This window comes from Eptesicus fuscus, chromosome 20, assembly GCF_027574615.1.
Source record: "Eptesicus fuscus isolate TK198812 chromosome 20, DD_ASM_mEF_20220401, whole genome shotgun sequence".
Classification (NCBI taxonomy): domain Eukaryota; kingdom Metazoa; phylum Chordata; class Mammalia; order Chiroptera; family Vespertilionidae; genus Eptesicus; species Eptesicus fuscus.
In genome coordinates this window covers 37,721,669-37,735,975 of record NC_072492.1, presented here as the reverse complement: position 1 = coordinate 37,735,975, position 14,307 = coordinate 37,721,669, and the positions used below count along the sequence as shown (strand labels likewise).

The following is a 14,307-nucleotide window of genomic DNA, read 5'->3' as shown; positions in this document are numbered from 1 at the left end:
TGCCCTGCCAGCTCCTCCCATCCATTAGCAGCAGCAGAAGGCCTAGCCCTGGCTCCCTGGGGAGACTCCTGCTCCCCTCTCCCCACCCTCAGCCTCCAGGCCACAGGCCGGCCTCCCGGTTCACTAAAATCACTGCAGCAACGAGACCCCGCCCTGTGGCCGCAGTGGGAGGGGTCCTCCTGCTACCATGGACAGCAGCCTGGAAGCTGGCAGGGCCAGGGCAGCAGGGGCTCTGGTCCCCGCTCCACCACTTAGTAACCGCTGGGCTTTGGGGAGCTGCGTGGTGGACGGCAGCTCCTCTGGACCGACGGTAAAAGGAGGACAGGGACCCTGTCCACTTCCCCTGGCGTCAGACCAAGATGTCCAACCCAGGGGGAGTCCCTTGCTTCCCCCGACCAGAGCTGGAGGGTGGACAGAAGCTGCTCCAGGAAGCTGAGCAGGATGGTGACACAGCCCCAGCTGCACTGGCTAGCTCATGGACTAGCCCCCGCCAGCTCTCCAGAGGACAGACCCAGCCCTGCTCATGACTCATGGGTCTCCGGGGAGGCCCATGTCCAAGAGAGGGAGACTCCGGAGTCCTGCAGATGCCGCCAGCACCCCAGCACCTCCCCACATGCTACACTGGCCTCTGGGCAGGGTGTTGGCCCTTTGGACAGCATGGCAGTGCCTCCTCTCCAGCCAGCCCCAGCCTGGCCAGGGCAGGGCATCCAGTGGCAGAAGCGTCCTGGTACCCACCTGGTCACAGATGAGCTCCCACTTCTTCTCGTTGTCATACTGGCTCAGCAGCTGGACCTTGTCCGGGGGCAAGTTCATGCAGTTCTGGGAGGGGGAGGACAAGATACAGACCCTGAGCCTGGGGCCCAGCAGGAAGGGAGGGAGCATGGGCATTTTCAGGGAACCCACTAGGGACCAGCTCCCTAGAGGTCTGTCATACACATGAATCCCCGTCACCCTCACCCCGGGAGAGAAGTAACATTAGCCAATGAGGAAACTGAGGCACAGAGGTGGAACGCCCTGCCCTAGGCCCAACAGCTAGAAAGTGACATTGAGATCTGAACAGGAGTCTGCCTGACCCAGGGCCTGAGCTCTGTCGCCCCACACCAACTCCCTGGCACACCTGGCATGCAGGCAGGAGTGTAGGTTCTCAGCCTAACTTCCTGGGACCTCAAACACCTCTGGGCTCATCTCCCCATCTATACTAATAAAAGGGTAATATGCTAATTAGACCAGACATCTTCCAGACGTCCTTCCAGACAAAGCCATGGTGGCAGGGGCCGAGGCAGAGGCGGTTAGGGGTGATCAGGCCAGCAGGGGAGGGCAGTTAGGGGCGATCAGGCAGGCAGGCAGGCAAGCAGTTAGGAGCCAGTGGTCCTGGATTGCGAGAGGGATGTCTGACTGCTGGTTTAGGCCCAATCGGATCCCAGATTGGAGAGGGTGCAGGCCGGGCTGAGGGACACCCCTACCCCCGCCCCTGTGCACAAATTTCGTACACCGGGCCTCTAGTGTGCAATAAGAAGGTATCATCCCTTCTCCATTGTGGTGAGAAGCTGACAGGAGAGCCATCTACAGTCAGGCTCAAGTGTGGCCACACACCACCAGACACCACATGCCCAGCCCAGGGCACCAGTGTCTCACAAATGCCAGAAAAAACTTTTTTGTTGATCCTCACCCGAGCATATTTTTCCATTGGTTTTTAGAGAGAGTGGAAGGGAGGGGGAGAGACAGAGAGATAGAAACATCAATGTGAGAGACACATCAATTGGTTGCCTCCCACACGTGCCCCAACCAGGGCCGGGATCAAGCCTGCAACCAAGGTACATGCCCTTGACCCTTGACCAGAATCGAACCCGGGACCTTTCAGTCCGAGGGCCAACACTCTATCCACTGAGCCGAATCAGCTAGGGCCGTGGTCGGCAAACTGCGGCTCGCGAGCCACATGCGGCTCTTTGGCCCCTTGAGTGCGGCTCTTCCACAAAATACCATGGCCTGGGCAAGTCTATTTTGAAGAAGTGGCGTTAGAAGAAGTTTAAGTTTAAAAAATTTGGCTCTCAAAAGAAATTTCAATCATTGTCCTGTTGATATTTGGCTCTGTTGACTAATGAGTTTGCCGACCACTGGGCTAGGACAACATCAAAAAAAATCTTGCAATGATTTTTTGCAGACAGCAGCCTTCTTCCTCATCCCTCTCCAGCCCCTCCCACCTCTCTCACTTCTGGAAGGAAGGGGATGGAGACAGGCTGAGGGAGCTGAGGTCAGAAGGTCAGGGAGTTCCAAGCAGGTGCCTCATGGCTCCGGGGGTGGGAGGGGGGATTCCAGGGGAAGGTCACCCAGCCACAGGTCCTGGGGAGCGCAGACGGCACGCTAGGTGTGTGGTACCCGTGGCCCGGCTGGGACTCCCCTCGGGAGCTAAGGAAACCTCAGCAGTGCTCTGCCTGGGTCCGCCCCAGCCAGGATGTCATGGGTGTGGTGTCCCTGTCAAGCCCCTCCCCCACAGGGCAGCACAGGGTCCTGCTGGGGCTGTGGAGTCAGCGGGTGTTGCCTGCACTCAGGGCTCCTGGGTCCCCGAGACTTAGCATGTCTTCCTAAGAGACCCAGAAGACGATGCCAGTTCACCCCAATGCAGTGAACCTCGGTTTACGGAGCGTCCGCCGTGTGTCAGACCCCAAGAAGCAGTTCTTGCCCTCCAGGAGCTCCAAGTCTCCTCGGGCGATAAGAGAGGAAGCCCCGGTCCCCAGCTCACGTCGTCGCCCTGACAGGAGGCCACAGCTGGAGCCGAGAGGGGGCCCCACCCACCGAGGCCCCACAGCCAGCTTCCTCTCTGGGGTGCTGGGCCTAGTGCTAGGGCTCGGCCCAGACTTCATCCCCAAAATCACTGCCCTCGCTCAGCCCCAGACCACAGGAAGCTGCGCTCTCAGCCCCCATTGCCTCAGCTTTCTGTCTGGGCCCCGAGGAGTTGAAAGGTGAAACTGCCCTTCCACCAGCCCCCCAGGCCGGCTGGGCATGGGGGTGCGTCATTCCTCACCCCACTTGTGAAAGTGAGCCCCGACTGAGGAAACTGCTGCTGTCTCATCCGCCACCTCCTCCAACCCAACCCCGACCACAGCCAGAGCAGCTCCTGCCCTTGGGGAGGGGCGGCCCCGAGGGGCCCTTGGAGCGGGTCCTACTGGGCCAGGGAGGCCTCCCTGCTCTCTCTCTCTCTCTCTCTCTCTCTCTCTCTCTCTTTCTTTCTTTCTCTCTCATCCATCCCCACCCCACAGAGATCCAGGGCGGGGCAGGGCTAAAGTGATGGGGCAAGGCTGAGGGGAAGGAAGAAGCAGTGAGAGAGGACAGGCAATAACAAGGAAACCAGAGCAGCGGCCAGAACCAGAGAGGAAGTGGGGAGGGCGGTGAGGGGCAGCTGAGCCTTAGAGGAGAGAGCCACTTCCCAACATGGGTCTTCCCGGGCCCTCAACAACCCGGGACCTGTTTGTGCCTGGAATGGTCCCCTCGGCTTTGCCTGAAAGCTTACCGAGCTGGGCATGCTCTGAGCCCTGCACGCAGATGCCCGCCGTCCACTCTCACACCATCACTGGCACCACGATTAGCCCGCCTTACAGGTGCAAGCACAGATTGGGGCCGGGCCCAGGTTATGAAGCCAGTAAGAGGGGAGCTGGGTGGGCTTGGAGCCCAGAGCTAACTCTGCCCCAGCGCCCCGGCCCGGCCCCCAGGACAGCACCAGGGTTATTAGTGGGGAGGGGGAGGCCTCTGCTGGAGCTGGCACACCTGTCCTGACCCACAGCCTCTGCCCACCCTCTCCCCTCCGCCCCTTCCCCACCTGGCCCCCCTCAGGCCCGCAGGCCCGCATGCCAGCCTGCCAGACGGGCTAAATTTAGGCTCCGAGATCAGAAATAACTCTGACAGCGCTGAGCACTAATTAGCAGCTGTTCCTTGGCTGTGCCCACCGAGGAGATGGGCACCCTAGGGAGCGGGAGAGGGGCCGGTGGATGCCATTCACTCTGAGTGGGGTGAGGCCACCCTGAAAAATGAGAACAGACCCCCCAGACCCAGGGCCCTCAGCCAGGAGGCAGCACGATGGGGCTGAGCCCTGGGAGACGCACAGGAGTCTGGCTGACAGCTCAAATGGACCGGGAAAGGACAGGGAAACCCAGCGGTGGGTGGCTTGCCTCCTGGGGCGGGGGCAGCTCTGGGCCCACCAGCCCTATCACTTCTTTGCTCCTTGAGCCTCAACTTCCTCCTCCATAAAATGGGCATGCTTGCCTGGCTGGTGTGGCTCAGTGGTTGAGCATCGACCTAGGAACCAGGAGGTCACGGTTCGATTCCCGGTCAGGGCACATGCCTGGGTTTCAGGCTGCATCCCCAGGGTGGGGCATGCTGGAGGCAGCCAATCAATGATTCTCTCTCATCATTGATGTGTCTATCTCTCTCTCCCTCTCCCTGCCTCTCTGAAATCAATAAAAATATATATTTAAAAAAATAATAAATAGTAAAAAAATGAAATGGGCACACTTCCCTCCTGCCTCACAGACCCACAGAGCCCCTGGGAACACCCGCGCGAAGCTGTGCGCTGTGTGGCAATAATACCCTTCGGTGATGCACCACCATGAAGAGGCACTTCAGACTGGGGGGGTGGGAAGTGGGTCTGTGATCCCAAGGTGAGGGATGGTGTGGCGAGCAGAACATCCGGATAAAACAAACCTGTCTCCAAGGCTTGGCCAAAAATGGCCTGACCCTTCAGCACCCCTCCCCTGCTCCCTTTATGCTTTGGGTCAGAGGGAGAAGGAGATAGGACTCATCTCCTGGGATACAGCCAAGAAAAGGAGCTGATTTCCCAATATTTCCTTTTTTCTATTAGAATGTGTGGAGATCAGCCTGGCCGGCATGGCTCAGTGATGGAGCACTGACCTATGAACTAGGAGGTCACGGTTCGATTCCTGGTCAGGGCACATGCCTGGGTGGTGGGCTCGATCCCCAGTGTGGGGTGTGCAGGAGGCTGCCAATCCATGATTCTCTCTCATCACTGATGTTTCTGTCTGTCTCTCTCTCTCCCCTCCTTGCCTTTCTGAAATCGATAAAAATATATATATTTTTTAAAAATGTGTGGAGCCGAAACCGGTTTGGCTCAGTGGATAGAGCATCGGCCTGCGGACTGAAAGGTCCCAGGTTCGATTCCGGTCAAGGGCATGTGCGTTGGTTGCGGGCACATCCCCAGTGGGGGGTGTGCAAGGGGCAGCCGATCGATGTTTCTCTCTCATCGATGTTTCTAACTCTCTGTCCTTCTCCCTTCCTCTCTGTAAAAAATCAATAAAATATATATTTTTTAAAAATGTGTGGAGATCAGTCTCCTCCTTCCCTACTCCCACCTCTCTGAGTGCCAGAGGTTCCTCCAGCCTTGCTCACCCAGGACCAGTCCCTTGCAGGTCTTCACTGCGCCCCCCAGTGCTGACGTCAGGAGGCGTCCCTGGAGACTGAGGGGCTCCAGCTACATCTGGACACAGCCACACCCTCCAGTTTCACTTTCATTTGAGCTGAGACTGATTCCAACCCACCTGCCCACCCTCTCCCCTTGAGGCCCGCCCTTGGAGCCCCAGGATGCCCTTGAGCTTGGGCACCAACTCCAGTCTCAGACCAGCCCCGCAGGGGTTCCACAGCCTAATGAGCCTAGAAGTGCCCTATGCCTGTCCCCCAGCCCCCACTTCTCCATCTATCTCCCCCTCCCATCTCTATCTGGCCTCAACCTTGGTTTTAGAGCTCTCAGCATATCTTCAAAAACAGTCAATTTTATCCACTTTAAAAAAAAATTCCAACATATAGAGACCTTAGGGCAAGCAATGCAGGCTTATAGGAGAGGATTGTGGGGTAACCCAAGCTGAGGATCAAGTACTGAGAACCCCAGAAAGTTAAGAGTTTCTCCCATCAGGGTTCAAGGATTCCCACAGCAGGGACAAGGGCAAGCAGGGTGGGAGCCAGGGCAGCAGGCACTGCCCATAAAGCCACGTGAGTAGGAGAACAACAACAATAATAATAAATAATCCCAGCCTGGCTGGTGTGGCTCAGTGGTTGAGTGTAGATGTCTGAATCAAGAGGTCACAGTTGAATTCCCGGTCAGGGCACAAGCCTGGGATGTGGGCTCGATCCCCAGTAGAAGGCATGCAGGAGGTAGCTGATCAGTGTTTCTCTCTCATCATTGATGTTTCTATCTCTCTCTCTCTCTCCCTCTCCCTTCCTCCCTGAAATCAATGAAAATTATATTTAAATAATAATAAATACTCCCAAAACATTCTGTGCGAGGTTCCATTCTAAATGCTTTAACTCATTTATAACCCTCAACAACAAGCCTACGAGATGGATACTACTTCAATCCCCATTTCACAAATGAGAAACTGAGGCACGGGGAGATTAAGTCGCTTGCCCAAGGAGACCTGGCTGGCAAGCGGGTGAGACGATCCCCTTTCCTCTAAAGAAGGAGCCCTGAGGGCTATGAAACATGTGGGTCCTGGCCCCCCGGGGTCTTCTGCAGACAGCCTGGCCCAGTCTCCCGTCGGAGGAACCAGGAACAGCCAGCCCCACTTCCTGCCACCCAGCACCCTACGTTTCCTGTTGTTGCCCACACCGAGCTCTTACTCACTGGGGAACCCCCCCACCACCACCAGCGCACCCTCTCTCAGAGGGAAGTGGAGGCCTCCCTACCCCCCTCCACATGTGCACACAGTTAACCAGCTACCGTTAGCACCACCGCTGCCCCACCCTCCGAGAGAGGTGGGCCCTCCCTCTCGTGGTTTCCGGCCGCCAGGCAGTTTTCAGACTCGGCCCTACTGTTGCCAACCTGCATGATGGCAGGGAGGGCCGCCTGGCCCGTGATGGCTGAAGACGGCAACCTTGGTTGGTCTTGGTAATGGGGGTGGGGGCAGGGGAGAGGCACAAGCGGGCTCTTTCACCTAGAAGGGCTCCAAGATGGAGGGGACCGGGCGGACCCCACGGTCATCCCCTGCCTCACAGTGCAGAGCGTCTACTGAGCACTCGCTCGGTGTCAGGCACTGTGCTACGCCCTCTATTTAATCCCCTCGACTCTATTTACTTTTTTATATTTTAATTGATTTTTGAGAGAGAGAGAGGAAGGGAGAAGGATAGAGAGATAGAAACATCAATGAGAGAAACATCATCAAGCAGCTGCCTCCTGCACGCCCCCCACTGGGGGATCAAGCCCACAACCCGGGCATGTGCCCTGACTAGGAATTCACCTCTTGGTTCGTGGGTCGATGCTCAACCTCTGAGCCACACAGGGCGGGTCCCTCAACTCTAATCCCTCCAACAGTCCTAGGAGGTCGGCATGTGCCATTACTATCCTCTTTTTACACATGAGGAAAACTGAAGCTCAGAGGGGGTAGATAACTTCCTCAAGGTCACAAAGTGGCAAAGACAAAATTCAACACCCAAGCTTCGTGACCCCAAAGCCCAGGAATCTACTCTGCCGTTCCCATGAGTAACCCCTGCCCCGCTCAGAGGCAGGAGGCCCACGCCACCTTCCGGGGCTCCACGTTTCTGGGGAAAATGCAGAGGTGGCCCTCAGAGCAGCCCCACCTGCTCCTGCCCATCTCACCCAGCGCTCTGCCAACTGGCCCCAGATGTCACTGTGAATCACGCCCACCGCATCCCTGGGTGCCAGGGTCAGCATGTGCCCGCCCTGCCTGCTGGGAATGCCAACCCACAGCCTCTGCCCAGCCCAGCATCGGACCACATGGCCACCGCTCCACTGGGATCCTCTGTGTGAGACACCCCAGAGATGAGGGGCACAGGGCCTGAGCCACCCCACAGCTATGTGCCCCCATACTTCATCTGCCCCGCCCCAGGGAGGGAGCTGGTCAAGGAGACAGTGCCTCCCTGACAGGCCCGCAGAATGGAGATACCGCCTCTGCTCTTTACACCAGCCCCAGCAGGGGAGGGGTCCAGCTGAAAGCAGGATCCCAGCACCCACACCCTGCTTGGGGCTGTCCTGACCGCTCCACACAGCCTAGCCAAGTGCCCATGACCCTGGGCACAGGCTAAGGGCACTCCCGGGTAGCTAGGCCCCATCAGGCAAATTCCTCTCCAAGTGGTCCAGCCTCCTTCTGGATGCCAGCATCACTCTCAGCCTCAAGCACAACATCCCAGTCACCTTCCCTGGATCCTGTTGCCCTAAGATTGCAGGCTCTTCCCTGCCCAGATCAGGGTGCCCTATGCCTGACCATAAGCATGGCACTTCTGTCAGGCCTGGAAAGAGTGTCTTGCCATCCCAAACCCTAACCCTGGCAGGGGGAGGCCTGAGGGGGTGGAAGACACCCAGCCGTGGGCATGGCACAGGAGAGGCGAGAGTGCAGAGCCTGGCGGGCTGGCTGCCCACCATTGCAGCAGGCCCATGTCGCCGGGCAGCATCCCTCCTCCACTGTTGCTAAGGCAGCAGGCGGAAATCCTGGCTCAACCTGCCCTTTCTCCCCACCCCCATTATAAGCAGGGGCACCCCTCTCTCGTACAGCCTTCTTGGAAAAGTAGGCCCACCACCCACCCTTGCATGGGAGAAAGGCTGCCCGGGGGGAAAGGAAGAGCAAGCTCCCCCGTCTCCTTTTTGGCTGCGGGCCATGGTGGGGGCACCACCCCTCACCTACAAGATGGGTCCCACAGCCAGGAGCCCAGGAGTGGTTTGGGGTTTCGGGATCCTGCTCCCTACCAAGAATGAAAGGGCGGAGCTTAAATGAAAGAAAGAGGTTCCCTGGGGCCAAGTGACTGGATCCCAAGGGGAGGGCTGTGTTTCTCCCATCAAGACTGGGAGTCCCTGGGGGGGCGGGGGGGCCCATCACGCTAAGCCGTCTTAGGTTCTTCTCTTGGACAGTCACGAAGGGCAGGACTCAGCTCTGGCCGTGGAGGCCGTGCTCCGATGAAGGCATGCCCTACAGTCCCCATTGCCAGGCCGGTGGGTTTAGCCAAAGCCTTAGTCCTGAGCAGCCTCAGGCAGGGACCGAGGCTGCCACCCCAGGCTGGAGCTCATGCCCCTGCTGGTGGGGAGCGAGAAGAGCCAAGTTCTTAGCCAAGTCACCTTGGGCTGAGTGCATTCGGTCTACACAGGATGAGGGACAGGCTGATCTGTCCCCAGGAAGACGAGGTGTAAACAAACACACGGGGGCTCCCGGGGGCCGGGGTGGTGCTGCCCTAGATTTCTACCAGCCACCACCCTCCTCCCCACCAGGACACCCTTTTAAGGCCCATCTTGGGGCCTCCACCCTCCACACCCTGGTACTTAGGGACTCCCAATGGCATTTAGTGTCAGACTCAGCCAATCTGAGCAAAGGCCAAAACGCCAGCAGAGCAATCAAGTCCTACACATGCATCAGAACCTCAACCACTTGACTTCTGGACTTTCCACGGGTCTGAATTATTCACATGGCTCCTCCTCCTTCGTGCATGTAACAGAGAAGGAATTGGGGCCTGGACCTCTCCCTGAGAGCCGGTCCAATCCTCAGCCATAGACACACATTCGGGGGGCTTGGGAGGGGAGAGACCTGGGTTCCCCAGTCAAGCTGGCAGCAGTCCAGGGATCCACCAGCAACTCAGGCTCCCCAGATGGCCCCAGACACTGTCTCTCTTCATTCTCCCCCCTCCCCATCTGCTCAGCTCAGCTCAGCTCAGCTTTGCCAGGCTATGGGTTTGGGGAAGGAGGAACAGGTGTAGGGATGGGGTAATCAGGGCCTAGCCTGGTGTGAGGTGTCCCTCCCTGTCCCATAATCAAGCAAGATGCTTCTCAAGGATAGACCAGACCCCACCCTATAGCTCCTCCAAACCCTCCTAGCCTTCCTCCGGGGAGGGGGCAGCAGCCAAGATTTCCAGGAACTGTTAGGAGGGGCCGCGCAGAGGATCTGGCAAGTGCGGCCTAAGAGCCAGGGGAAGGGAAATGATGTCAGGGAGGTAGAGGGGAGAAGCACTGCTCTGCTGCCTGCGCCGCCCTGGGCCCCCCACCCCCCCTCAGACCTGCAGCGCCCGGCTGCTCAGACTGGGGAGTGCCTCTGGGGAGAGGCAGGGCCTTATGCGCCTGTCACCCAGTGTCCAGCTAGGGAGCTGACAGGGGACAGGCCACCAGCACTTAAGAGAAGGGAGCTGGGGAGCCTGGGGCAGGGCTGAGGTGGGGAAAGGGAAGTGAGAATGAGTGACCCTTTCTCCTTACTTCTGCCTCCCGCCAGGTCTTAGGGAGCCCCCACCCACCAAACACATCCTGGCTGCCTCTAGGCTCAGCCTGAGCTGACGGCTCCCTCCCCAGTGGCCACGTCCCCACATCCCCAATTCCCGGGGAGCAGGTGACAGTGGCAGCGTGGGTGCCCCCAGACTTTTGCTCCACACCAAGCCAGAGTGAGCAACTCTTCCTGACGCCATCCTTCCCAACCGCAATCCCTGCAGTGGGTGGGAAGGGGTGCCCAGGATAAGGACCCGGCAGCCTCTCCCGGATACAGGGGGTGAGGGACACAGACATCCCCTCTGCACCATCTGAGGACCAGCTGCCAGCAGCCCAGGCACCAACAAATGGGGACCAAACACCTCCACTGGGTCTCCAGCTCCCAGGAGGTTAAATGTCACCCCTCCCGTCTTTGACCCTGAGACACAAGCGGATCCTCCAGACCCGTGCCTGGCTGTCTGGGCCTGTGTGCGGTGGCGAAGGGGGTGTCCCGCGAACCCCGTTCCGGGCTCCACTCCCAACTTGCTCACGGGACATTTTTGCTTAAACCTTTAGATCCAAAAAGCACTGGGGGATGGGGCGTCTCGGGGAGGGAGACTGGGTGATTGAGGAAGAAAGTTTTGGGGGGAGAGTGCTAAGTCACTGGAAGAAGCCTCTGTCGGTCCCACCCCGTGGAGGGCAGCCCCTGGGCTGGGGATCTCCAAGCGGTACCTGAGCCCCCGGGGGGCGGGGACGCGTGCCGAGCTCCTGCCGCCCCCACCCCCACCCCCCACCCCCCACACTCACACACCCCGCCCGCGCCCGGTGCGTGGCAGGTCACACTCACCAGGACGCGGGTAAACCTTTCCTCCAGCTCTCCTGCCGCGGGCATCGGCTGCTTGGGTGCCGCGGGCTGCTTGGGTGACGGCGCGGCCAGGCCCGCGGGCTGCTCCGCGCTGCCGGCCGCGTTGCCCATGGTGGTCCCCACCCAGCCGGCCAGGCGCCTCCAGCCTCGGAAATCCAGCTTTCCGGGGGGGCGGGGGGCGAGGCTCCCGGCCCGGGGGACGAGGTGAGCAGCAGCTGGCGGCGGTCGCGGGGGGCTCGGCGACGCGGGAGCTCGGCTCAGCGGCGCGCAGGGGCCCGGGCGCGGCGTCCCATCGCGGCGGCCCCGTCCGAGGCGCAGGGCGGCTAGCTGCGGGGTGGGGGGAGGAAGTCAGGCTGCAGGCCGCCGGGGCCAGAGGGCTGGGCCGGGGGCAGGAAGCTGCGGCGCGGGCTCCCCCCTCGGCGAGTCTCTAACTTCTGCTATCGCTCCCCGTGCGCGCAAACCGCGTTCCGCCGCCGCCGCTGAGCACCCGGCCCCAGGGGGGCGGGCTGGAGGGAGGGGGCGGGCGCGGGGTGCCGGCCGGGGGTCCGCTGCTGCCATGGCGCGGCGGGGAGGGGGCTGCCGACCCGGTTCACCTGCCGCAGAGGGGGCGGCCGGGGCCGCTTCACCTGCCAGAGCGGGAGGAGACCGAGGCCGGGCAGAGGCGGTGGCGCGCCAGGCAGCGCCTCCGGGTCCTAGAACCGCAGGCTGCCTCTCTCCGAGCCGGGGATTGGCGGGGTCCGGGTGAAGGGGATCACTGCCGGGGGCCGGAGTGGGCAAACCTCCCGCTGATGATTGTCAGCCACTGCGAGTGCGGCGTGGAGACCCATCCTGGGGCAGCGTTGGGGCGCAAGGGCTGCGTCCCCCTCTCCGGTTCCCGACCGAGAAGGTGGGAACCCCCTTCCAGGCCCCCCAGCCCTTGTTTCTCTCCTCTGTTGAGCCCAGAGAAGAGCTGAGGACCAGAGGGAACCATCTGCAAATGAGAACCCCAAAGAAGGGCGGGGTGGGGGGCGCAGACCCAGTCCAACGGAGACCCCTCCCCGCGACCTGTCCCACCCTGGACCAACTCTCTGCGCCCGTGCCGGCATCCCCAGTGGTCTTAGAATGCGAGCGCCCGTGGGAAAGGGCAGAATTCCAGAATCTGGGGACCACCGAGGCAGTCTCAAGGAGAAGCGTGGGGGCTGGGAATGGAGGACTGAAGCTTGCATCCAGGCTGGGAAAGGAGCAGGCACTGCAGAGGGAAATGAATCTCCGTGACGCTGTCACCAGGGACCTAAGGTAGCTGCTCATCTTGGAGAATAACAACCCCTGGGGTCTGGCAATGACAGGAACACTTCGGAGGTCTTCTTTCATGCATCCCGACGATGACCAGGGAAGGCAGTATAGATACGACATCCTAATTTTTGAGATGGGGAAACTGAGGCTCAGAGAGGTTGAGTTGTCCAAGGGCACGCGGCTAATAGAAAGCAGGAACAGGCCTCCTCTGTTTACCCTCAAAGCCTACCCCGCCTTGGAGCTGCTGTCCGGGGGCCGCACGCCCCTCTCATCCAGGATGGACCAGAGGATGAGAGAGTATGGAGGGGCATAGAGCCCCAGGTCTGGGCACAATCTCCAGCCTGAATTTGAAGCTTGTCTTTCTGTTGCTCCCCATCTAGTTTGTGGGGATCCCCAAGTGGTTCCTTCTTGCACTACCAAGGCAGTGAGGAAGGAGGACCCATTAATGAGCCCTAGATTTCCTCTAGGCCAGGCCATAGTTTCCTCTTCCTTCTGCCCTCCCTTTTAAATTTAAAAACAAACAAAATCTGACAATAATTTATTTTTTTAATATTTTATTGATTTTTTTACAGTAGAGGAAGGGAGAGGGATAGAGGGTTGGAAACATCGATCAGCTGCCTCCTGCACACCTCCTACTGGGGGTGTGCCTGCAAGCAAGGTACATGCCCTTGACCGGGATCGAACCTGGGACTTTTCAGTCTGCAGGCTGACGCTCTTATCCACTGAGCCAAAGCAGTTAGGGCCCTGACAAGCCTTGAAACAGGAGCTGAGAAATTAGCTCTCTAATCCTAAGGAGGGCCCTGGAATGAGCCAGCCCCTTCTCCCAGGTTTTCCTGATATAAACCTTTCGTCTGCCAAGGTCATCAGCACCTCAGGTCCTCAGCTGGGTGGGAGATGTATCACTTACTTCCTGTCCCAGCCAGGGACCCAGCAGGGAAGACGCAGCAGGGTTTTCTTGGGCGTGCTAAGAAGGCGATCCATTCTGTACCCACTGCCCTCACCTCCAGCCTAGAACAGACCAGAGTCTTGCCCTTGGATTCTTGCCCTTGAGATGAGCTCAGACCTCTTTCTTTCTTTTTTCTTCTCCCCACCCCCCTTCTTTATTTCTTCTTAAAGAACTTAGTCCCAGATCTCCTCAATGAACTATCTCTGCCCATTTAACAACCAGCTTTCACCGAGCACCAGCGGTGCGCCCAGCCCTCTGCTCACTCCTGGAGGCTCTGGCAGAGGAGAGGAGTCCCTGTTCTCCGGCTGCTCGGCTGCTCGTAGCCTAGCAAGGGACACAAACATGCGGGACAGTGGCTGCCACCAGGTGTTCACACTTCCTTCCTCTTGCCCAGAACTGCTTCTTTGAGCAAGCAGGATCAGGACAGAAGTTGTGCCCGCGGCTGAAAACCCAAGCGGGAGGTGGGGGGGAGGGGGAGGGCGGGGAGCCTCAAAGGCAGTCATTGCAGGCCTGTGCCCTCAACACCATTGCCATCCACCCCTCACTCCTGGTGTGGTGGAGATCAGGCTGCGCCGAGTAGAACTTCTTGTGTGGAAAGTAAGTAGCCCCGCAAGCTTACGATGACTCTCTCTTGTGCTGATCAGAACGGAGAGGAACCAAAAAATAAGGGGGGAAGAACTTAATCAATTATTACCTAATAAAATGTGGTTGGCTTGGCAGCACTATCTTTCCAATCGTGGTCCACAGAGGAGGAAATCCTAGAAGGGAGGCTTCAAGTTGGGAACCAATGCTTTGGTGAGTCTGTGCTTCCCCCTACTGGGCACAGGCAGTATGGCAGCCAACATAGGGCGAGGCCTCCAGGGGTGATGAAGATTGAGTCACAGCGTGGGTGACATTTCTGGACTGTCGCCTTGTCACCTCCAATGCAGGGATTGTGCAGCAGGGATTGTGCAGCCACTGGATTCACTGAGTAGGTGACTGAGCAGATTTCTCCAGGAATTTCCTCGCTCCCCTCTTACCCCCGCCCCCACTCACCATTACTCAGCTGGT

General features: G+C 59.1%; 1 protein-coding gene and 1 long non-coding RNA gene across 2 annotated transcripts in view; one reads left to right on the top strand and one right to left on the bottom strand.

Moving 5' to 3' along the window:
• The window catches only part of FMNL1 (formin like 1), a 27,560-nt gene extending 16,199 nt beyond the window's left edge, over positions 1-11,361 (bottom strand). The window contains exons 1-2 of the mRNA XM_054709777.1: positions 11,022-11,361; positions 736-819 (exon numbers count right to left, since the gene is read on the bottom strand). Of these exons, the coding sequence (XP_054565752.1) occupies positions 736-819; positions 11,022-11,150 (213 nt within the window). The 5' untranslated portion in view covers positions 11,151-11,361. The remainder of the gene's footprint in view (positions 1-735; positions 820-11,021) is intronic.
• Positions 11,188-14,307, top strand: LOC129147473 (uncharacterized). Its single transcript, XR_008554829.1, has 3 exons — positions 11,188-11,243; positions 13,978-14,052; positions 14,187-14,307. It is a non-coding gene; the product is annotated as an uncharacterized LOC129147473 (long non-coding RNA).